The sequence below is a fragment of the Rutilus rutilus genome (genome assembly GCF_951802725.1).
Source record: "Rutilus rutilus genome assembly, chromosome: 11".
Lineage (NCBI taxonomy): Eukaryota > Metazoa > Chordata > Actinopteri > Cypriniformes > Leuciscidae > Rutilus > Rutilus rutilus.
In genome coordinates, this window is record NC_140216.1 from 36,813,067 (window position 1) to 36,836,606 (window position 23,540).

At 36.5% G+C, this 23,540-nt stretch overlaps 2 protein-coding genes across 2 annotated transcripts; one reads left to right on the forward strand and one right to left on the reverse strand.

Annotated features, from left to right (window-relative positions):
- Positions 1 to 10,399: 10,399 nt before the first annotated feature.
- Positions 10,400 to 16,526, reverse strand: hgh1 (HGH1 homolog). The gene is made up of 7 exons (XM_084423566.1): positions 16,450 to 16,526; positions 15,206 to 15,804; positions 13,993 to 14,093; positions 13,788 to 13,886; positions 13,092 to 13,183; positions 12,360 to 12,482; positions 10,400 to 10,770 (listed from the first exon to the last, which is right to left on the reverse strand). Exons 2-7 carry the CDS (start codon positions 15,745 to 15,747, stop codon positions 10,594 to 10,596), a joined length of 1,134 nt encoding a protein of 377 aa, XP_084279692.1. The 5' UTR covers positions 15,748 to 15,804; positions 16,450 to 16,526; the 3' UTR covers positions 10,400 to 10,593.
- A 93-nt stretch (positions 16,527 to 16,619) lies between these two features.
- On the forward strand, positions 16,620 to 22,789 carry exosc7 (exosome component 7). The gene is made up of 8 exons (XM_084423583.1): positions 16,620 to 16,716; positions 17,223 to 17,324; positions 17,414 to 17,508; positions 18,603 to 18,768; positions 18,863 to 18,933; positions 19,986 to 20,109; positions 20,217 to 20,372; positions 22,642 to 22,789. The coding sequence occupies exons 1-8, from the start codon at positions 16,660 to 16,662 to the stop codon at positions 22,744 to 22,746; spliced, it is 876 nt and encodes a 291-aa protein (XP_084279709.1). The 5' UTR covers positions 16,620 to 16,659; the 3' UTR covers positions 22,747 to 22,789.
- The last annotated feature ends 751 nt before the right edge of the window (positions 22,790 to 23,540 follow it).

Below are 23,540 nucleotides of genomic sequence, written 5' to 3' on the forward strand. Positions count from 1 at the left end.
TATGAATGTGTCTAAATTAGCAAGGAGACATTTAATTGTTTAGTAATAAACTGGTGTTTTCTGTGTCGCTGCAAAGATGAAGTTGACAATGCGGACTCTCCATGAACGCCAGAGAGTAATGCATATTTCATATGGATTAGGCTACATAATCAGAGAGTAGCCTATTTATTTTGGTTTGAATATTTTCGTTTAAAAGTAGACATTTCAAGCTTTCTGTAATAGATAACCCATATTTCTCAAATCTGTGAGGCACAAGCTGAGTTTCGGCGCCCTCCAGTTCACGTGCAATGCAAGTGATCGTGCCGGCGCCTTATTACATTGTCTGCTGTATATGCTTCTTATTTATTAAATACGGAAAATTTATTGATAAAACATTGATCAAAATTAAGATACAATTTATACAAAACGAAAATCTTTTAAAAAGAGTTTTCTATAAAACAAAACTTAATGAAGTCGTCAAAATCTTTTTTTACCAAAAACAGCGCTGTTGCTAGGAGGGCGCCAGCGCCTCTGCCTCGCGAGTGGATGATAGCCCTGAAGACGCCTAGCAATGATATACCTTTAGTGGTAGTATACCTTTAGTTAAGTTATACCTTAATAGTCTTCGTAGCGCGCTATGAGACAATGTTATCGGAAAATGCAGCCCAGTATGATGCGTATGGTGCGTAATGGAGATTCCAAAGCGCTCTTCTTTGGTCAGAACCATGGAGAGCGATCGCGGATAGGTCTGTCCTATGCACCGAAACTTTTAACAATGCAACAAAATATTTAAAGAGCATCAAGCTATTAAAATCTATATTATGTATACGCACAGATAATATAGGCTAACAGTAGGCTATAGTCAATATTTTTGCAGTATATATATCCAAGCAGTGATTGGATAACGTTTTTTTATTTATTTTTATTTAACGTTTTTAATTTAAGGCCCACCCACAATTGGTCTGGCCCATCCAAAACTGGAATCCTGGCGCCGTGCCTGCTACTTACTAGAGTTATGGTTTGGTTTAGGGTTAGTTATAATTATGCATAATTTACAGTTATTACAATAGCAATTAGGCCAACATGTAGGCCTAGTAACATGTGTCACCTTAAAATAAAGTGTTAGTCTACTATATATTAAATATGTCTTTCACTTGTTTTTTTGTCAATATCATTGATTCTGTAATATTTAAGTGCAGTGGGCTACCTTAAATGTAGGCCTACTCTGTGCAAAAAAACGTTGAAAGTTGGCCGAGGCCAGACGCAGTGTGACCGGCTTTAGTTTCTGCTTCTCAGACACAGGCTCAGACGACCTTGGCCGGTCCCGGTTTTGACTGATTGCATTATAGCCTGTGTTTTGTTCCGAGACTGGAAGGGATCCGGGATCCCGCGGAAGGATCAGGTTCCGTTTAACAGCGGAAGCGCGAGAGCGTGTCACGTGTCACGGGCGGCAACAGCACCACTGGGCTCAATCATTTGAATATCTGTCGTGTTTGCCCCCATGCTGACACTCCCAGCGCTGTTGACGCCCCTCCATCAGTCTTCATCGGCCGGTGGAGCTCCGTGACCCCCGGACCGGGCGGCCCAGTCCAGGTAGCGCAACATCACAGGTCTTTAAAAGGCAGTTCGTGGGAAAAATGGGCAGAAACGCTCAGTTGACAAAGCGCTAAACTGTGACGCGCACTAATGCACATGTGCTTCTGATTCCTTCTCCACGTTAATGGCAAATGTCAACCTGAAGTAATAACTTGAGTCTATGTGACAGAATGAAAACGGTCAAGTTTATGGCGTTTGTTGGTGAACAATAAAATGCAATTATTTTACATATATTTATAGTAATATATATATATTTTTTATCATCACAGTATAGGCTAATGTATCTCTAATTATGATGTAATAATAGCTTATTATTAAATAAAATATATAGGCCTATATATATATGTGTATGTGCGTGTGTGTTTTATTATTATTATTTTATATATTATATATATTGTCCTATTATTATATATGCACAATATATAATATATTTTATATTATATTTATATGTTATATATTGTGAAATTTAATAATAATAAGACAATAATAATAGCCTTTATAAAATAATAATAATAAAACATATAATTATTAGCTTATTGTTATTATTATTAAATATTCACAAGCATTCAAGTTTGGAGTCAATAAGACTTTTTAAAATGTTTTTGTAACAAGTCCTTTATGTTCCATAAGGCTGCACTTATATTTGATAAAACATACAGTAAAATTTTAATTAAAATAAGCCTAACTGTCTTATATTTAAATATATAATATCATTTATTCTTGTGATCAAACCTGAATTTTCAGCATCATTACTCCAGTCTTCAGTGTCACATGATCCTTCAGAAATCATTCAAATATGATGATTTGATGCTCAAGAAACATTTCTGACTATTCTTTTATAAATAGAAAGTTCAAAAGAACGGTCAAATTAATCAAATGAATGCATGCTTGCTGAAAAAAAGTATACATTTTTCATTTATTTTAACTGACTACTTAAGCCAAACTTTTGAATAGTGAATGTAGTGATCAACATTATGCCACAAAAGCTGTTGACGCAGGCTTTTACTGAAGCCGACATCTTCCTTTAACAGGCAAGCACGTGACATTTTGCACTTTTAACTGCGGTATTCAAGGTTGCAATGAAAATATTATTGTTCGGTCATTGACAGAAATATGCAGGCCAAACAAAAGGAGAACTTGACCGTTCAGGAAAGAGTGCGGTTTATACCACTGCACTAAACATTTCACGATCAAATTTGGTGATTTACAAACTGGGCCGTTTAGATGAGATGATCGGGGACGGAGTACACACCCCTTATTTCCCTGAAAGTGTTCACTGCGCTCCTGAGATGCTCGATTGTGGTTTACAGCTGTTTAAACACAAAGATATTCTCACTGTGGTCAGTATAAGGAACCCAATTAGGCAGTAAAGCTGAACTGTGGAGGGGAATAAACGCGAGAGGAGGATCGAGTCGGTGAACCGGTGCAGTTGCCAGAGGTCGCCGTGAAGTGGAGCCATTTGGCATCGGCCTTTATTCTGCTGGGATACAGGAGCTTTATTTCCCCCTCCAAAAACACTGGTGTTACCCTGATTTATAGACAACGGGGTTTATGATATGAAACGTGTCAGTTTTAGGTTAAAACTCATGAGAAGGCGAGAGAGAATTCGCAAATATATCACCCGTCACCACGTATGGAAGACGCGGCGAATTTGGAAATCCTTTTTTTTCCGATAACAAAGTTTGCTTCTCAGGTGAACCGGCTTCACGCAGCTGTAGGCCTACTGAAAGACCGGGGGATATTGTTTCCAGTGACTATATTAGCAAAGACTGGTTTCAAAATTACTGTAAGCTATAGATTTGTCTGTAAATGACGTGATTATATCAAGATAAATCAATGTTTTTTTAAAATAAAAGAGTAGCCTATGTATAGCATTGGAAAGTCCAATTCATTTTAACCCTCATGTTGTGTTTGCGTCTTTTTGACCCGGAGAGGATTCTCCCGCACCCAAAAATGCTTGTTAATGTTATTGTATTGGACTAAAATGTACTGACTTTACTCATCCAGAATAAGCCTGGATGCTAGCCGAAATTAGCCCCGCCCACAACATCTTTAGGTCAGGAAGTTCGACTAGAATCTGACTAGAATCGACTATTATTCTGACAAGAATCTGAGTATGACGGCTAATCCAGAGTCTTATGGCAAGCCGTTTTAGCTTAAATTGTACCCAGCGTTACTCGTCGTAATTGCATTTTTACTAGTAAGAATTCAATTAGAGAGCTCTGCAATTCAATTCTTACTAGTAGCAATTACAATTAGAGAGCTCTACAAATGAATTTTTACTAGTCATATGTCTCCATTGACTTCCGTTCATTTTTAATTACGGAGCTCTACAACTGAATTGTTACTAGTAACAACTGAATTAGAGAGCTCTCCAATTGTAATTTTTACTAGTAATAACTGAATTAGAGAGCTCTCTAATTGTAATTGCTACTAGTAAGACTAAGAATTGAATTGTAGAGCTCTCTAATTCTATTCTTACTAGTAAAAATGTAATTACGACGAGTAACGCTGGGTACAATTTAAAGGGTTAGTTCACCCAAAAATGAAAATTCTGTCAGTAATTACTCACCCTCATGTTGTTCCAACCCCGTAAGACCTTCGTTCATCTTCGGAACACAAATTAAGATATTTTTGATTAAATCTGAGAGCTGGATCACTCCTCCATAGGCTTCTAAAGGCGGGCATACACTGTGCGATGTCTGTGCGATTTCAGCAAGGAACCTACTCACACTGAACGAGTATATCGCATGCGATGTAAAGCCAAAGCTCAGGATTTATGTGCTCACACTGTACGGTCCGAACGTCGAGCTGCGACTTGACTGCTCACACTATACGTGTGAAATATGCGCGAATCAGCGCGATAAATCCTCATGCCGGGTTGCGCCTATGGACGATATCAGCCTATCCAGAGATATTGTCAAAACAAGCATCAGCTATCAATATCAAGAAGATTTAGCATTTCCAATTTATATATTAAATTATTAGTAGACTAGTATTATTGTATTATTATTATTATTATTATTAGGGAAGGCCTAGGCTACTTTTATTATTAAAGTGATAGGCTATTATAATTAAATTGCCACGCAACAATTTCATAGGCCATGCCATCACCGCATAACCAACGCGCTGTGAAGATAATAAAATATTACATAGAAGCTTACTTCTCCTCATTGAAAATTGTCTAAAACATTTAGGTCGATTACAATGAATTATATACATATAATTAATTATTAACAGTCTATGTCCGACCACTGCAATAATTCATCAATGAAAATTAAAAACAGCTTTATTTCAAAAACATTTTTTAACAATAAAAGAGGCAAAGTGTACATCGCAGGTGGCTTGGAAGAAGTGGGTAATGGTTAATCCATTTTGCAACACGAACTGGAGGTAAGCAACAGTAATTTGTAGCTTTGAACTACAGAACTTAAATAGGCCTATCTCCCATTTCTTTCTTTTTTTTTTTTTTTTTTTGTTGTTGCAGCAGATGAAACTGTTTTCGCACAGGCGCAGTGAGGGAAAAAACACTGCGTTTAGGGCAATCGGTTCGTAGCTCTGCTTCAACTGTGCGATATAGTCACAAGGAGCGACCAAAATTTCTAACATGCCAGAAATTCATCCGACCATCCGATTGCCGGTCGTGAGAGGTTAATCGCCTCTCGTTTCCCCCTGTACACTGCACGAACACTGCACGACAAACGACGCACGACAAAGCTGAAAATCGGCCCGACCCGAAAAAGAGTCGCACGAGTCAGAATTCGGCTCAAAATCGGACGAAAATCGCACAGTGTATGCCCGTTTTACTGCGCTAAAACACTACGTGAACTAACTCGAGGCCCAGAGAGAGCTCTTTAATAACTTTTCTAGGCCAGCAAGTTTCATTCCCTTAGAAGCCTATGGAGGAGCGAGCCAGCTCTCAGATTTAATAAAAAATATCTTAATTTGTGTTCCGAAGATGAACGAAGGTCTTACAGGGTTGGAACAACATGAGGGTGAGTAATTACTGACAGAATTTTCAGTTTTGGGTGAACTAACCCTTTAAGCTAGAATGGCTTGCCATAGGATCAGGAGAGTATGTTGGAATTAAGTGTAAATTAGTCAATTTTATGTGTTTTTGAGTGAAGGGAAAGACCTGTTAATGTTTAAAGGTATACTCCACTTTTTTCGGAAATATGCTCATTTTACAACTCCCCCAGAGTTAAACAGTTGAGTTTTACCGTTTTAGAATCCATTCAGCCGAACTCCGGGTCTGACGGTACCACTTTTAGCATAGCTTAGCATAGATCATTGATTCAGACGAGTCCAGTAGCATTTCTTTCAAAATGACCAAAGAGTTTAAATATTTTTCCTATTTAAAACTTGACTCTTCTGTAGTTAAACCGTGTACTAAGATCGACGGAAAATGAAAAGTTGCGATTTTCTAAGCCTATATGGCTAGGAACTACTCTCATTCCGGCATAATAATCAAGGAACTGTGCGGCCGTAACATGGGTGCAGCAGGCGTAGTGATATGACGCAGCGCCTGAAAATAGGTCTAATAGGTTAGACTAACTTAGTCCCAGTCACGTTGGAAGAAGTTACCGAGCTGGGGACTATTTTTAGGCGGTGCGTCATATCATTACGCCTGCTGCACCCATGGTACAGCCGCACAGTTCCTTGATTATTACGCCGGAATGAGAGTAGTTCCTAGCCATATAGGCTTAGAAAATCGCAACTTTTCATTTTCCGTCGATCTTAGTACACGGTTTAACTACAGAAGAGTCAAGTTTTAAATAGGAAAAATATTGAAACTCTTTGGTCATTTTGAAAGAAATGCTACTGGACTCGTCTGAATCAATGATCTATGCTAAGCTATGCTAAAAGTGGTATCGTTAGACCCGGAGTTCGGCTGAATGGATTCTAAAACGGTAAAACTCATCTGTTTAACTCTGGGGGAGTTGTAAAATGAGCATATTTCCGAAAAAAGTGGAGCATCCCTTTAATGAGTTTCAGTTATGTTGAAGTTTTTATGGCTACCATTGTGCTGAAGAGTAGAGCTTATGGTTACATTGTGGATAACTGCATGTACAAAGATGCTCCATCCAATGAGATAAAGCGTTGCTAATGTCAGTGCAGTAACAAGTGTCTTTCTGCTTGTGCTGTGCTAGTTACAGACAGTCTTATAAGTGTACAACATAGGCTAACTGAATGTAAACAGGTCTTTTCCATTTACTCAAAATCACAGACTTATGAATCTACTCAATGTATTTGAACTGAAATAACTAAAAAACATTGATTAAGTGCAACTAAAATATATGTTTTGAATGAAGATAAATTAATTTAGTAAACATTGAGTAAAATCAAAAAAGCAAATTTGTTTCACTGTAAGTCTCAGAACAGAAAACGTAACACCATTCCAGAACAATTCAAATGCACAAACATTTGAGTATAAAGAGTATAAAATGTTGAAAAATAATCCTTTAAGATGCACTTACCAAAGCTTAGTGAACTGTTTTAAAAGTAAATGGTTTATTGTAGGCTAATACATGTCATCGTCTCATTTTTACACCATTCGTGGACCATGATAACAACCTCAAGGCTTTTAGTTGGTTTAGTCTATAGTCTTAAACCTGGTTAGACTTTGTCTTTCATATTTCTGTGTTTTAAAGATATAAAATTTGACCTCTTCTGTAAAGGATGGAAAGAGACACCTCAAAATGTGGATGATAACCCCAGTGGACATTTATTTAAGCACTAGTGATATCTTGTCTGATTTGGAGTAATGTGTTATTCTTCCTGGTTTGCGCTGGCCTGCTGTAGAATCGCAGGAGACTGTTTTCAGTGGCGTACATCCATCTGGTTTCTCTGGGCTTCCTGGTTAATTCTCTTACCACCTGTTCAACATCTCGCCTCAATACCACCAACCTGCTCAGCAGAGGGCCTCATCAAACCTGAATCTCCACTTTAAAACTCACCAGGCTGTCAGAAGGATTAATATTGCCTCGGGCACCTGTGGGTTTACAGATAAATGACTTTCAATAACATGCCATCAGTGATGTAGACTCCTTTCAGTCATATTCTTAATCTATTTATCTTTACAATTAAACTCAAATAATGTCTTTTTTTTTTTTTTTTTAGCTAAAATGGATTTTCATTTAAACATTTAATTACAAATTATATTTAGTTAAGTAAATTCACTTATTGACCCTTTCCAAATTTCCGCGGTCCTCAGAAGCTGAAGTCATCATGAGAAGATCTAGCAGTAGCCTACCTTTTTTTAACAAAAGCAAAGTGTAAGCCCGTTTATCAGTCCAATGGTGGTTTTCCAATAATACGGGTGAAGGTCTTTGCGCGTTACTGTCTTTCCTTTTACGCAACACAACAAGATTAAATGAAATACATTTTCTAATATGTATTACCTCGTTATTTCATCCGACTCCATGAGTGAAAAAATGTTTTAATGATATCTGAGCATCATTAAAAGTGAGCGAATGCTTGACTATTCTTTAGGTATATTTTATCCCGTTCAGATTAGGAAACTATGTCGCTCAGAGGTCCTCACGTCTTCTGTTTAACGCGGGTCTCACGATCACAAGCTCATCAGTTTTGATCATCAAACAGAGGTAATTGCTATATACCTGAGATCGGTCACATTCACATTTACACAAAGATACTGTGGTAATAGCCCCCATGGAATTGCATTCACTTGAATTTAATTTAAACGTTTACTTCAGTAGAGGTATGGCCACTATTACAGATATAAGTTGACCAACATTACTTCTCTCACAATAGCTTTGGATTGGCCATGCCGTGGTTTCCCACGTACACTTATATAAAGTAACATTAAATTAAAACAGAGGTAAGACACACCCAAATTTAGATCGGTCAAGCAGCATTTTGCTGTTCTAAATGGAAATTCACTTCTTGTCTTTGCAAAACACATACACTTGAATTGATGCCAAATATTAGTCATCACTAATCTGACGCAAAACTTGCGGGAACATACAAATCCGTTTAATCTACTTGGGAAAACAATTGCAGAGTCAGTCAGAATAAAATCAAATGTAACAATTTATTATGTCAGGTAAATGTATCATGCCAATTTCATAATCAGTTCAAAGATAATAAATACAAAACATCAAATGCTCTGGAATAAAGAGAAAAGATGCAAACCTGACATTAGAAAGTGCATGCTGCTGAGAGTCTCGGCCGCCCTCTGCATCACAGGCTAATCTGAGCTACAGAATCGCCCCGAGCCTCTTCAGCATCTCCCTAAACACTCAGACCAAGGCAGAAACCTCTTTTCAAATGTAAACATGAGTTCACAGTGGGAATTTGCATTGATCACCGTCCCAGAGTTACAGGGGACAGAGGTTGATTTACATGGAAACATTTGCTAACAATGGGAATTTGCATTGAGTTTACACCTTTGGGAGCAGGAGGCCATTTGCCTGGAAGACACACCCTCCTCTGTGTGCGAGTTATCTCTTTGGTTTACTTCTTTGGGAATGAAACCTTTGTACCAGTCGCACTGAGACATTTCAAATGATACCAAACATGTATGAATCTGTATGATAATAATTCACATTTAAATCATATAGATTTTTGGGTGAATTTCAGGTGATCTCAGCATGAGAGAGAGGGAGTGGGGGAAGAGGGGAAGAGATGTATTCTGAGGTGAGACTTGCATCTCAAATGGTGATGCTAACTTCACAAGAGAGAGTTCAAATGTTAATTTCCAGAAAGGTCCTTTATCTTCTCGGGGAGTGGTCGTTCCTCAACCAGACTGCCCGGCATTTTCTAATTTCTCAAGTCTTACTAAAGCAATGGCCATTTTTATGTAGCGTCGTACCGCATTTTAGCACGGCTGTAACGCTTTACTGACGCACCAGAATTGCAACTATTAATTGTATTCACTAGTTTTTCCATGTTGTAATATTGGTCACTTTTCTTCTAGCCAAGTCTATTTTATTTTTATAAAACATAACAACAAGCAGTTCTACAGAATTGATGCCGCCAGTGAGCAAGTAAAAACTGACTGAAAATTTCACGTACGACGAATTTCCTCAATTTAGAAGAAGACATTTACGTTTTTTTAAAGGGTTAGTTCACCCAAAAATGAAAATTCTGTCATTAATTACTCACCCTCATGTTGTTCCAACCCCGTAAGACCTTCGTTCATCTTCGGAACACAAATTAAGATATTTTTGATGAAATCTGAGAGCTGGCTCGCTCCTGAGTAATTACTGACAGAATTTTCATTTTTGGGTGAACTAACCCTTTAAAAATGTATGTGTATATCCACACGGTAGCAGCAAACTACAATTTGCTGTCATCATAGTCATGTCTAAACGGCCCCAGATTTCAGTCTTTTACATGAACGTGTGTAGATGACAGATTACCAGCTTCAAAATACTGTACTAGTTTAACTCCACAAACTACTGAAGTTATAGTCAATGTAAGTTTTTAGGTGTATATACGTTTTAATTTGAATATAGTTTTATCACATAAATCACCCTACAGCAATTTCAAAAATGTCTAAAAATGTGGAAAAATGTTCAAGTCAGAACACCTGACTGCGATGAGTCTTTTTTTATTATCACCAAGATCCAGCTGATGCACATTCAATGTCTTTAAAGCTGCTGGAAAATCTAGCTAAAACCGGATTGGTATCATTTGGGATCTGTGTTTTGGAACGTAGTGGCTGCATGTTTTCTAGCTGGTTCACGCTAGATTTTTAGGATGGTATGACCTGGTCATTCCACCTGGTATCTTCACCACCAGCTAGTCAACTACATAAACCAGCTTAGAACAGATAGAAACCAACAATGTTATCCCAAAACCAGGTTTGTGCATTTATAATCAAACCAAAGACATTACAACATGTTCTGTCCATCATGATCCTCAGGTGTTCATTGTTATACAGAGCCTTTTATTCGTTGATGTTAAACATTCAACTTGATAGAGTCCATTTCAAGAAGTTAACATTTGTTTATTGTGATTGATGTCCATTTATCCCTCCAGGCCTTCTGGAGATTATTTTAGGTTTTTCTCGGATTCCTGTTTGTCCTTTTCCATTTGTTCCTGCTCGTCCTTTTCCATTTGTTCCTGCTCTTTGGCGTCCATTTCTATCAGTTTTTCCTCCACGTCTTTGGGAATCTCCACCTCCATCAGATTCTCCATTCCCTCCTCCGGCTCGTCTCCAATCAAAACCTTAATCAAAGACGCACAAAAATTGCACATGAAACCCTAATAGACCAGAATACGTTCCGTCAAAGTGGCATATCAAGAGGAAAGTGGTAACGACGCAGGACAAGAGCTAATGAGATGCCAGACAGCACTTGAGTTTTACTGTCATTCCCAAGCACCAATTTCGGGAACCCGACAACATGGAAAAACTTCAGTAACATGATAGCTGTTAAAGTCGTGTTAGTTAGAAACTGCTGCATTATGAAAAAGCACCCATTAATCCTGCATAAATATTAGCCTCGTTCTGTGCTTGGCATATTAGCTGTTTTATTGACGCTAATTAAAATGGTTGGGTTGAGGCAAATGGCCGAACCACTGCTTCTGGCCCGGAGTTCAAAAGGGATCTCCCAGACGTTATGGAGAATATCATGCTTTAATAGGAGACCCTGTGACATCTTTTCCATGGGGCCGTACCCAAATATAAGCCTGCCACGGTGCAAGGAACAGGCTTTTTCCACCAAATTAGTGTCTCCTGCTTTTTTCGACCAAACTCATAAATCCTGGTTTTGGAGGACTGGAATTGATCTGCATACTGTCTGGGGTCTTCCAAAGCACAACAATCCACAGAAAATGTTGCATGCAACGACCTTGCAAAAGTGATGCAATAGAGATGCAACAGCAGGGGGGCGTGAGGAGGCGGAGTCGCCCCCTAACCCGGACTATCCTGCCCCCGCAGTCACCATGTGAAGAATGTAAAAATTTATTTTAAAGGCCCATTTTAAAATTTGGGTGGATTTTAAAGGCCTTGAAACATGCATTATTATTCAATGTGTTCACATAATTCACACTGAAACAGGAAGACAGGGCGGGGCATATCGAACAGCTCCTCCCCTTTTATAAAATAGCCAATAGCGTTTAGTTGCTATCACAGCTCGGCTAGAGCTGTTGAGTTCAGTAAAGCCGCAGTTTCCTCCTGATCTCTAACCGTTTCTCCTTCTAATCTCCTCCATATCGCTTTAAAATACAGTATTCTGTGCAGAATTCTGGATCTGCGGCGACTCGATCACATGATCTGTGTTTCGTGTGTCTGGACAGGAGCTGCGGCGGTTCGCGTGACACTAACGTGAAACCAGACTTCATTCGCCTCAATGAAAAGATTATTTACACTGTCTGAATCGTTCCCTATCCCCTATATAGTGCACTGTGCGCCATTCAGCATGTAGAAAATAGTAAATGTGTGAACAAGTGACTGATTTCAGCCACAGCTTCAGCGTCTATTTATAATGTAGGGGGCGGAGCTTCAGATTCTAGAGAGCATTTGATTGGACAGAAAATCTGATGAGGAGCTGAAGTGCAGAGTGACAACCATTGATCCATATTGGCGGAAATGACTAAGTTTTGAATGCTTATGTCTTCTATATGTGAATTTTGTCATTGTTTTGGAGCACACTCGATTATCGATAACAGAAGGCTAACATATTCATACTAAAAGCCAAAAAACATATCAACTCGTGTGCAATCTTGAGCTGATTGCTTAGTGAAAAAAGCAATGTTTTTCCATAAAGGATACATGCAACGCTGCCTAAATATTTTCAGAGTAATATTTACAATACCTGGACGAGTTTCTCACAGGCTGAAATAACATGCGGATCTTTCTCCCATTTGTCAAACTCCCTCATGATGGGATAAACGTTCTTGTCCTTCATGATCTGTCGGCCCAATCTAGTAGCTGTAAGCTGAACACAAACACATCATTCAGAAACTGAACTACAGAACAGACTAACCAACATACACTACTGATTATACACTACTGTTTAAAAGATTGTGGTCAGTATGGGGTTTTTTAAAAAGAAATGTATACTTTAGTTCAGCAATGATGCATTAAATTGATTAAAAGTGGCAGTAATGACTCTTATAATGGTACAATTTTTAAAACAAATTAAAATAAATGCTGTTCTTTTGAACTTTCTATCCATTAAATAATCCTGAATAAAAATGTATCATGATTTCCAGAAAAATATGAAGCAGAACAACTGTTTTCAACATTGATAACCATCATAAATGTTTCTTGAGCATCAAATCATCATATTAGACTGATTTCTGAAGGATCATGTGACACTTAAGACTGGAGTAATGATTTGGTTATATATTCACATAGAAAACAGATATTTTAAATTGTACTAATATTGCAGAATATTACTGTGTTTTTGATCAAAAATGCAGCTTTGGTGAGCAGAAGAGACTTTCAAAAACACTAAGAAATCTTACCGACCCCGAACATTTGGACGGTAGTGTATGTCAATTATTGAAACACAGGTAAATGAGATATGAGATGTGGTTCATACGAGAATGAGGGTTTCTAAGAGCATTTTGCGGATATCAGGATCCTCCTCTCTCTTTTTATCCTCCGGCAGATACTGCAAGTCCACCGGCAAACCTGTAAACACAGACACTGAGTTATGAATAAGTGTGTGTAATTGTTTTACTGTTAAAATAGTGGCACAAAAATGACACACTTCACCTAAGACACAGTCTGAAGTGAAAATAGTAAGTATAAGCGATAAGAAAAGTGATGCTTGCCACTCGAACATACTGCAAATTAAATGAGTATTTTGGGCTAATAGTGATACCGACCATGAAAGCACTTCAGAAAGGTCATATAAGGTCACCTATTAACTAGGAAGTTTCCTCTCCTTTTTGCAATCTGCGTATTCGCTATTTCGGTCAGAAAGCATGGTGCATTAAGAGGAGAATATGGTACATATAAACATTTCAAACAGCTTTTATGAAACCGCAAACTTTGAACTAAGATTCTAACTTCGCAAATTCACAACTTCCTGCTGTAATGGCAGTATTTCCACTCTGTTCATTCCATTTTCCTCACACATGTTGCTGGAAATATAATAAACATCAAAATGAGTAAACAACGCCATCTACTGGACAAGCGAGAGTGCTGCAACAGCAATCAAAGGAGAGTTTCTACATTACTAACACATTTGATGTGAATCTGATCTAAATGAATCTGATTTAAAGAGCATCACCTTCATTCTCCTCCTCGGAGAGCTCCTCTGGTCCAGCCAATGGTAATAAAAGATACGGTAAAATATCCACCGCATCACTAAGCAACCACTCATGATGGGCTGTAGGACAAAAATGATTAAATGCACAGATTTTTGCATTGACTTTCAATGATATCAAAAAAACGACATGCTCTCTACACTTCGCACAGATGATGGAGCTCTGTACCGTGGTCAAAGCAGCAGTTTCGGAGAGTTCCCACCACTCCTCCTCGTCTGGTGCTCGATTCCTCGTACTGTGTGTACGGCAGAAGCCTCTGAATCACACACCTGTACAAACACACCACAGACAATACATCACCACCGTCATACTGTCTACTACCACTGTTTTACCATGCTTTTGGAGATCTACCATGATATTACCATGTTTTTGTTGCCTGTCATGATTTTTTTCACCCATTCAATGATAATTCAATGTTATTTCATGTATTTGTTTACTATTAATACCATATTTTTGGATATGTTCCAAGGTAATGTTTTTTTTTTTACCTGTACTATAATAATACCATGTTTTTGACATGAACTATTTGTAATATCATAGTTTTTCCCCTGTACCACGATATTAATGCAATATTTCTGGGCATGTACTATGATAATATCATGCATTGTTAAGTCATATCATGATAAGACCATGTTTTGGAACATTTACTCTGGTAATATCATATATATTTTTACTCCTACCATGGTAATACCATGTTTTTGAACATGTACTCTGGAAATATCATGTATTTTTATTACTCCTACCATGGTGATACCAAGATTTTGAATGTAAAATGGTAATATCAGTTTTTTACTCCTACCATGTTTTTTAACACGTACTATGGTATTATCATATAGGCTATTGTTTTACTCCTACCATGATAATACTATGTTTATGAACGTACGTTTTTTTTACTCCTACTATGGTAATACCATGTTTTTAAACATGTACTATGGTAATATCAAGTATTTTTACTCCTACCATGATAATACTATGTTTCTGAATGTACCATGGTAATAAAATATCTATTTTTACACCTACCATGATAATACCAAGTTTATTAACATGTACTATCATGGTAATATCATGTATTTTTACTCCTACCATGATAATACTATGTTTTTTTTTTTTAACATGCACTACGGTAATATCATGCATTTTTACTCCTACCATGATAACACCATGTTTTTGGACATGTACTACGGTAATATCATGTATATTTTGAAACCCACCATGATAATACCATGTTTTTGCACATGTTCCACAGTACTATGGTTTTCTTTTACCTGTACCATGATAACACCATGTTTTTGGACATGTACCATTGTAATATCATGTTTTGTTTGACACATCCTATAATAATCCCATGGTTTTGGGAATCGGATATGTAATGATCGTGTACCTGTCCCTGTCCAGAATGAAGAGCCGTGCCTCGGGCAGCTGCGTGAGGTTAGACAGCAGGGGTCCCAGATAGTGGAGCGAAGCTTTCTTATTGAAGTCCTGGTTGCAGAAGACTTCCACCAGTCTGTCCAGTCCGATGTCCTGCTCCTGCAGAGCTCTGAACACGTCTCTGCACGTCCGCTCGTGTCGGCTCAGGTTACTGAGGATGGTGCAGATCCGATCCGCAAACACGTACTCCGGGTCCAGTAGTTTCGGCAGCAGTTTGGCCAGTAAGCTCGTCTCTGTGACCAAAGGCTGGTGAAGAGTCTCGTCCGCTGAGAGGTTAATCAGGGCGTGAAAACAGTCCTTGACGATGGCGATGGAGGGGTCGCTGGTTAGAGTCACCAGGGCTTGGAGGAAGTCTGGTTTGGACTGCAGGTACCGGCACCCGTCCCGGTTCCCTGTGAGGCCCAGGGCGTATTCCGAGGCCTGACCTTTGACATCAGCTCTGGTCTCCAGAGTGAGAAATGACAGCAGTTCTGTAGCTTCGACATCACTAAGCATCGTGGCTCTTGGGACAGACTCAAGAGTTTAATCCTGATTTTTTCCTTTTAGTCAAACCTCAAAAGAAAACACAGACAGTTTAATAATAATAATAATAATAATATCGGATAGCTAAAATCACAGAATAAAAATATTAAAATCAATAGTTTAAAAGATCAAATGTAAAAGTTAAAAAAAATTAAAGTTTCTCCAGATATTTATTTCACCTTTATTTCAATAAGCAAGAACTATTTCTATTGGTTTCACAGTATTATTCAACAATAATACGTTTTATTCAACCTGCAAAAGAAAACACTGATAGTTTAAGAACTACCTTAATAATAACAATAATAATAATTTCAGACAGCTAAAAAAATAATTAAATTAAATAAGATTAAAATAAATAGAAATTAGATTACAATTGGCATAAAAAGACTGAAAATTCCAGTCTTATTATATACATCAAAACGCCATTGCATTGCCATCACTGTACCATGGTACCACAGTACACAGGTTTTATAAGTAGTCAAAGTTTATTATGATTGTGTAGCAACAAAGTGCAAAATAATAACCATAATAAACCGATCGCCATGTTTACAGTATACTGTACAAGCAAAACCAAAAATCTGACCTATCATACATCTACAACTGTATAGAGCGCAGAAAATATGTGATATACGATTAATCATTTTGTTTAATTTTGTTGAAGTATAATATACATACCACATTGGCGAAATACAGAAAACATGTGCGTTGAATGGACTGAGTTCCTGCTGAAGGAATTGACATATTGCTGATCCAATCAGATTACACATTACGCACCTTTTTTCCCCCAGACTGGCATATGATTGGTTGGTTAACGCCAGGCTCCGCCTTCGCTGCCCGCTCCTCGCGCTTTGTGATGACGCACAATATACTGCGTGTGTTTGAAACATGGCAGCAGTTCAACTGAGCGAAGCGGAGAAGGTTTATCTTATGCATGGAGTTAGAGTAAGTGAAATCTTACGAATGAAAATATAATGTGCATTTATTTGACTAGGACATCTGAAAAAAGCCTCTTAACGTGTATTCTAATGTGGTCTGTTTTGGGTTTTAACCTCATGCTGTGTTGAGATTGACTATTTGTAGTCCTAGATATGTCAATAACAGATGAAAACACGACAATAATAGAAACTTTGACTCTAGCCTTTAAGTTTAATTTCTATTTTTCCTTCTTTAAATGTGTCACTGGCCTAAACAACCCTCATTGACAGCTCTTAAATGTAAATGTTTATACAGTACAATAAAGCAAATGTGAATAAAGAGCTGACAGGAGTGTACCACTACAACATCTGAAACCCCAAAAGACTTACATTTGTCATGGGAAATGTTCGAAGTATGTTATCCACCTGAAATGAAGTTTATAATCAGTTCTAATGAGATTTGGGAACATCATGAAGCATCAGCCTGATCTTGATTGTTAGAACATGAGGGTTAAACTGTGATTATGTTGACAGGATGACCTGAGATTGGACGGACGGAGATGTGAAGACTACAGACACATGGAGATCGAGACGGATGTGGTGTCAAACACTGATGGTTCTGCTAAAATCAGTCTCGTAAGCTGAATTAAACAGTTTGTTATAATAACATATAGTGCACTATCTGTCACCACCAGTGTTTGTGTGATGTTGTGTGTGTTTGACAGGGTCACACTGATGTTCTCGTAGGAGTAAAGGCAGAGATTGGGAAACCCAGACCCATGGTACCAGATGAAGGTTATCTGGAGTTCTTTGTGGACTGGTGAGTGTTTAAAGATGAACACATCAAGCAAACACTGTAAATCAGTGCCTGCTCCACCAAGACTGTGCAGTGGCTTTTAAAAGTCATAACAAATCATTAAGAACAACAGAACATGAAGTACATAATGCATGTGTGTGTGTAGGTTTACATGAATAGTGGGAGCTGTATTTTTTTATTATTATTTATATACTATTGTAGTACTCATTAATAATTTGAGTTATTCATATAAATAATTATTAATATGAATGAATAAATTATAAATAAAACTTAATATAAAATTTATATTTACAAATATAATTTTTTATTGTTTTCATTTTAATTTTAGTTTTACGTTTTAGTAGTTTTGTTATGTGCTTTTGTCATTTGTTGTATTAGTTTTTGTTTTTGTCATATTTCTATTTGGGTTTGATTTATTATTTCAGTTTTAGATTTAGTAATTTTAGTACTTCATCGTTATTTTATGTTGCCGAAGAAAAAAAAAGAAAAAAATGTAATCCAATATTTGGAATTTTATTTTACTTCAGCTTTATTTTAATGAATACTTTTTTTTTAAATATTTGTTTTTATTATTAGTTAACAATAACAACACTGGTTCCAGGTCTGGAAAAGTCATGGAAATTTCTAGTTAAACTTTTTTTAGTTATAGCCTACTCTACAATATTTAAAAACTAAGTTGGTTCTGTTTAAGCATTTCTCTATGGAAGCTTTTTTCCGCCATGGAATAAAACAATTTGAAAGATAATTGCAACTTTATGTTTTTTCACACAATTCTGAGAAAAAAAAACTGAGAGCTAATTTTTTTTTTTTTGTGGCGGAAACAAGCTTCCATAGTTCTCCCGTAAGCCATATTCAGTAATTTTTTGTTTTAAATATATTTGTTTATATAAAAATTGTAACTATTAAAACTATGCTATGCATACTATGCAGTTTATAAGACAGTTTATACACTTCAGTCTATAAATATGCAGATTAGCAGTGAATATCGTCATAGATGATGCATTTAAACGCCCATGATCTGCATGCTAATTACACACAGTCACAGCACTTTCCTCTCCTTCCTGATGTGTATAACCTGCTTGTCGTTTCTTTTGCAGCTCAGCAAACGCCACTCCGGAGTTTGAGGGGCGTGGGGGGGAGGAGCTGGGGGTGGAGCTCAGTAACGTACTCTATAAAGTGTTCAACAACAGGCACAGCGTGGACCTGCGCTCGCTCTGCATCTGCCCGGGAGAGAACTGCTGGGTGCTGTACGTGGACGTGCTGGTGAGTGAACCCGAGTCACAGCATCCGGAGAGATCACGAGACATCTATATGCTGCTGGTTTATTCTTCATCTAAACGCGTGATTGTCTCGACAGCTGCTGCAGTGTGACGGAAACCTGTTCGACGCCATTTCCATCGCAATCAAAGCTGCTCTGTTTAACACACGGTGAGTCACTGTGTGTCTGCTCCCATCAGAACTGTGAGGTTTCATCAGGAAATGTTACAACTGGCAGTGCGCTAGTTTAGTATGATTTTCAGTTGTCATTTACATTTTTTATTTGTTATAGTAATTTTAATACTTCAACTTATTTCAGTTGTTTGCCAAGGCAAAATTTCTAATTTTAACATTTTCCATCTAATATTTATAGTTTATTATATACATAAAAAATAAATTAAATAAATTATACTTTATTTTATATTTATTTCAGCTTTATTTAATTTAACAATTGTTTTAGTTGACAATAGCAAAACTGTTTCCAGGCCTGTAAAGTCATTTTAAAGTCAGATTTGGTTGTTGTTATACTTATTATGATATTTTATTTTAAATTTAGTTTGTTTTAATAACTGTTGTTTTTTTTGTCATTTTAAACATTTCTATTTAGCATAATTATTATTTCAGTTTTAGCAATTTTAGTACTTCAACTTATTTAGGTTAGTTTTTCATCTAATATTTAAATTTTATTTTATTTTAACTCTATTTAATTCAAACCTTTCTTTAGTGAATATGTTTTATTTGGAATATTTTTAATTATATTCTACAATATTTAAGCAGTTCTCCCATAAGCCATATGTAGTATATTTCAGGACTTTTTTTTGTCATAAAAATATTTGTAAAAAGTTTAACCAATAAATCGTATAAATTCCAAGGATTAATGCATTCAACTGTAAATCCACTATACAATTATTGGTAACACTTTATTTTACAGTGTCCTTGTTACAAATATTACATGTACTTACCATAGTAATAACAGTAAATTATGCATAATTACACTAACCCTCAACCAAACCCTAATCCTACCCTAACCCTATTGTAAGTACATGTAGTTAATTATTATTACTCAGTACTTAAATGTATAATTACACTGTAACAATGACACCTTTAAATAAAGTGTGACCAAATGATTTTATTAAAAAATGTTATGCATTTAATCATAAACATTAAAAATGGTGATTCAGTGTAGTGATGTGAATTGTAAGCACATCCCTTCTCCGAAACAGAATTCCCAGAGTGCACATATCCGAGGATGAGGAGGGCGGGAAGGAGATCGAGCTGTCAGACGACCCGTACGATTGCGTGCGGATCAATGTGGAGAATGTGCCGTGTATCGTAACCCTGTGCAAGGTACAGCAGAGTCTGGGCCGTTACCCACAATGCACCACTCTCCTCGTGTCATATACAGTTATGTTTATGTATAACTTTTTTAAATTGTATGTGTTTGTGCCCTTCAGATCGGTCACAGACACGTGGTGGACGCCACACTTCAGGAGAAGGCCTGTTCGGTGGCCAGTCTCCTGATCTCAGTCACACACAAAGGAATGGTCACATGCGTCAGGAAGCTGGGAAGAGGAAGTCTGGACCCGGAGAGCATCTTTGAGATGACAGAGGTCAGTTTAGTTTCTTCCCACAGTAGTTTTAAACTGTCTTGATCTTATAATTAGTGGTGTTTGCTAAGGAATCACTTTTACTCCTATTTAGAATGAAGAGTTTGTTCAAAACCCTAATCCTGCAAAGCCTGACATATGGCATAATAATCAGAAATATTACCTTTTTTTTAACAGTTTATTGAACCTTTAGACAAAATATACAACAAAAGCATACAAAAAAGTTTGCATATGTATCATTAAAAGTATCATTGATCAGACTTTTATGGCTCATTTAGTAAGAATATGGAGGGGACAAAAAGTAAAAAAAATATGCAATTGCATTTGCTGATGTTTATATGGGCAAAAAGTAAGATTTAATTCTGATGCTTGTAAATTAAATCAATGAGATCTTTATAACAGGGACTGCTATCATAAAATCCAAATAAATATCAGTTGTCCCTTAATATCTTTCAATAATCTGTTGTAGTAAGATGATATTTAAAGGCTTAGTTTATAATCAGAGCTCTGTAGTTGTTATTTTGGGTGGCAACACATAATGCAATTCAATACAATAATAATGACCCATGATAAACTATTAATCAGATGAATTTACAACAGGTTTCTAAGCAAAGTTTTTATCATGCTGATCATTAAGAGGGCTTGAATTTATTTGCTTATCACATATGTGACCCTGGATCACAAAACCAGTCACGAGTCGCACGGGTATATTTGTGGCAATAGCCAACAATACATTGTATGGGTCAAAATTATAGATTTTTCTTTTATGCCAAAAATCATTAGGATATTAAGTATAGATCATGTTCCATGAAGATATTTTGTAAATTTCCTACCGTATATATACAGTACCAGTCAAAAGTTTGGAAACATTACTATTTTTAATGTTTTTGAAAGAAGTCTCTTATGCTCATCAAGCCTGCAGTAAAAAAACAAACAAAAAAACAAACAAAAAAAACAATATTATTACAATTTAAAATAATGGTTCTCTTTTTTAATATATTTTAAAATGTAATTTATTTTTGTGACGCAAAGCTGAATTTTCATCAGCAAGTACTCCAGTCTTTGGTGTCTTATGATCCTTCAGAAATCATTCTAATATGATGATTTGATACTCAGTTATTATCAATGATGGAAACAGTTGTGCTGTTTAATATATTTTTTTGGAATACTTTTTTCAGGATTCATTGATGAGTAAAACGTTAACAGCATTTATTCATAAAAACAATATAAATCGTTACCATCACCTTTTATCAATTGAACGCATCCTTGTTGAATTAAAGTACTAATTTCTTAAAAAAAAATAGTTATTGTTCCCAAACTTTTGAACGGTAGTGTATATTGTTACAAAAGATTTCTATTCTAAATAAATACAGTTCTTTTTAACTTTTTATTCATCAAATAATACTGAAAAAAGTATCTCAGGTTATAAAAATAAATAAATATTAAGCAGCACAACTGTTTCCAACATTGATCATAAATCAGCATATTAGAATGATTTCTGAAGGATCATAAGACACCAAAGACTGGAGTACTTGCTGATGAAAATTCAGCTTTGCATCACAAAAATAAATTACATTTTAAAGTATATTAAAAAAGAGAACCATTATTTTAAATTGTAATAATATTTCATAATATTACTGTTTTCTTTTTTTGTTTGTTTTTTAACTGCAGGCTTGATGAGCATAAGAGACTTCTTTCAAAAACATTAAAAATAGTAATGTTTCCAAACTTTTGACTGGTACTGTATATATATATATATATATATATATATATATATAATATATTTTTATATAAATATATAAAACATTTATTTTTGTGAGTGAATGCAGCACAATCGCCAACATAAATGAACTTTAAAGGAGATTTTCTCAATGTTTTGATTTATTTATTTTTTTACCTTCCAATTCCAGATATCAAAATAGTTGTATCTCAGCCAAATATTGTCCTATCCTAACAAACCATACACCAATGGAAAGCTTATTTATTCAGCTTTGTGAATACATCTCAATTTAAAAAAAAAAAATGAGCAGGGTCATATATGATACAGTAGACTTTATTGGGTTACTCTGGCACCTGTGCACTGGAGTGTGTATATTAGAGAATTTCCTCCGGCTCGTGTTGTTTACATGTGCAATATCATCAGACGTTCAGTGAACGGACAGTCTGAGCCTGTCTCGAGCTTTTGTTTTTGCACACTTTCACATGTCTCTGACTTGCATAAACCCGTTAATGAAAGCATTTCCATTCACTGTTCTGCTGTGTTGTGTCGCAGGCCGGGAAGCGAGTGGGAAAGACTCTTCACGCGCCGCTCATGGAGCTGCTGCAGAAAGAAGAAAGCCTTGGCAAGAAACGACAGAAAGTGGGATTCCTTGGATAGATGTTTTTGTTTGTTAGTTTTTCAAATAAATGAGTTAAGTTTCCTATGACGTTTGTTCATGTCTTTCTTAATAACTTCAGCTAACACAGAATCCTCTAATGCAAGGTTATATAACGTTGCCGTTTTTGTTTTTGATTTGTTCATTTTTCCAGCTGGCTGGTTTGAATGGTGCTTTTAACAGATGACTAAATGTTTCTTCGTTTCCCTTATATAAATCTGAGAGGTTTGAGTGCAATTTAAGCATTTGAGGCTTTTTAATACCTGAATTTAGTAGATGAGTAGAAAAGAATCCTTGAAGGTGATTTTTATGTCCCAGAGCGGAAGGATATTTTTGTTTTAAAGGAACACTCCACCGTTTTTTGAAATAGGGCTTATTCATATTCTTTCATACATTTAGATAGGTGGGTAAATGCATTTTTGTCTCAGTGCATGCATTGTTTTAGTTTGACAGGGTCGGCGCTAGCTTAGCTTAGCACAATGAATGGAATCCTTTGTTGCCAGCTAGCATGTCCTGAGTAAAAGTGCTAAAAAAAGTATTCACAACGAGTACAAATAGCGATGCAGATTAACATTAGGTGATTTCTTAGGCAGATATTGACTTGGGACTATATTAGGGGGAAGCACAGGCGAAGCACGGCTACTTAGGCGAAGCACTGCTACTTGGGCGCAGAGATATCACGCAACACATGAAATCCCACGACTTCCGTCAACATACCGGTGTGAATAGTAGCTGCCTGGCTATTTTCCCAACAGTACATGAATGGCGATGAACATGGCTGATTTTGTGTGAGCCA

What these genes read in the sequence shown, in the direction of transcription:
- hgh1 (XM_084423566.1), bottom strand. Translation starts at nt 15,747, where the DNA reads ATGCTTAGTGATGTCGAAGCTACAGAACTGCTGTCATTTCTCACTCTG. An exon ending in AAACTGCTGCTTTGACCACG is followed by an intron (nt 13,887 to 13,992) that starts GTACAGAGCTCC and finishes TTTGTCCTACAG; the next exon opens with CCCATCATGAGTGGTTGCTT. An exon ending in CCTGTGAGAAACTCGTCCAG is followed by an intron (nt 10,771 to 12,359) that starts GTATTGTAAATA and finishes TCTTTGATTAAG; the next exon opens with GTTTTGATTGGAGACGAGCC.
- exosc7 (XM_084423583.1), top strand. Translation starts at nt 16,660, where the DNA reads ATGGCAGCAGTTCAACTGAGCGAAGCGGAGAAGGTTTATCTTATGCAT. An exon ending in ATCTTATGCATGGAGTTAGA is followed by an intron (nt 16,717 to 17,222) that starts GTAAGTGAAATC and finishes TTATGTTGACAG; the next exon opens with GATGACCTGAGATTGGACGG. An exon ending in TGCTGTACGTGGACGTGCTG is followed by an intron (nt 18,769 to 18,862) that starts GTGAGTGAACCC and finishes TTGTCTCGACAG; the next exon opens with CTGCTGCAGTGTGACGGAAA.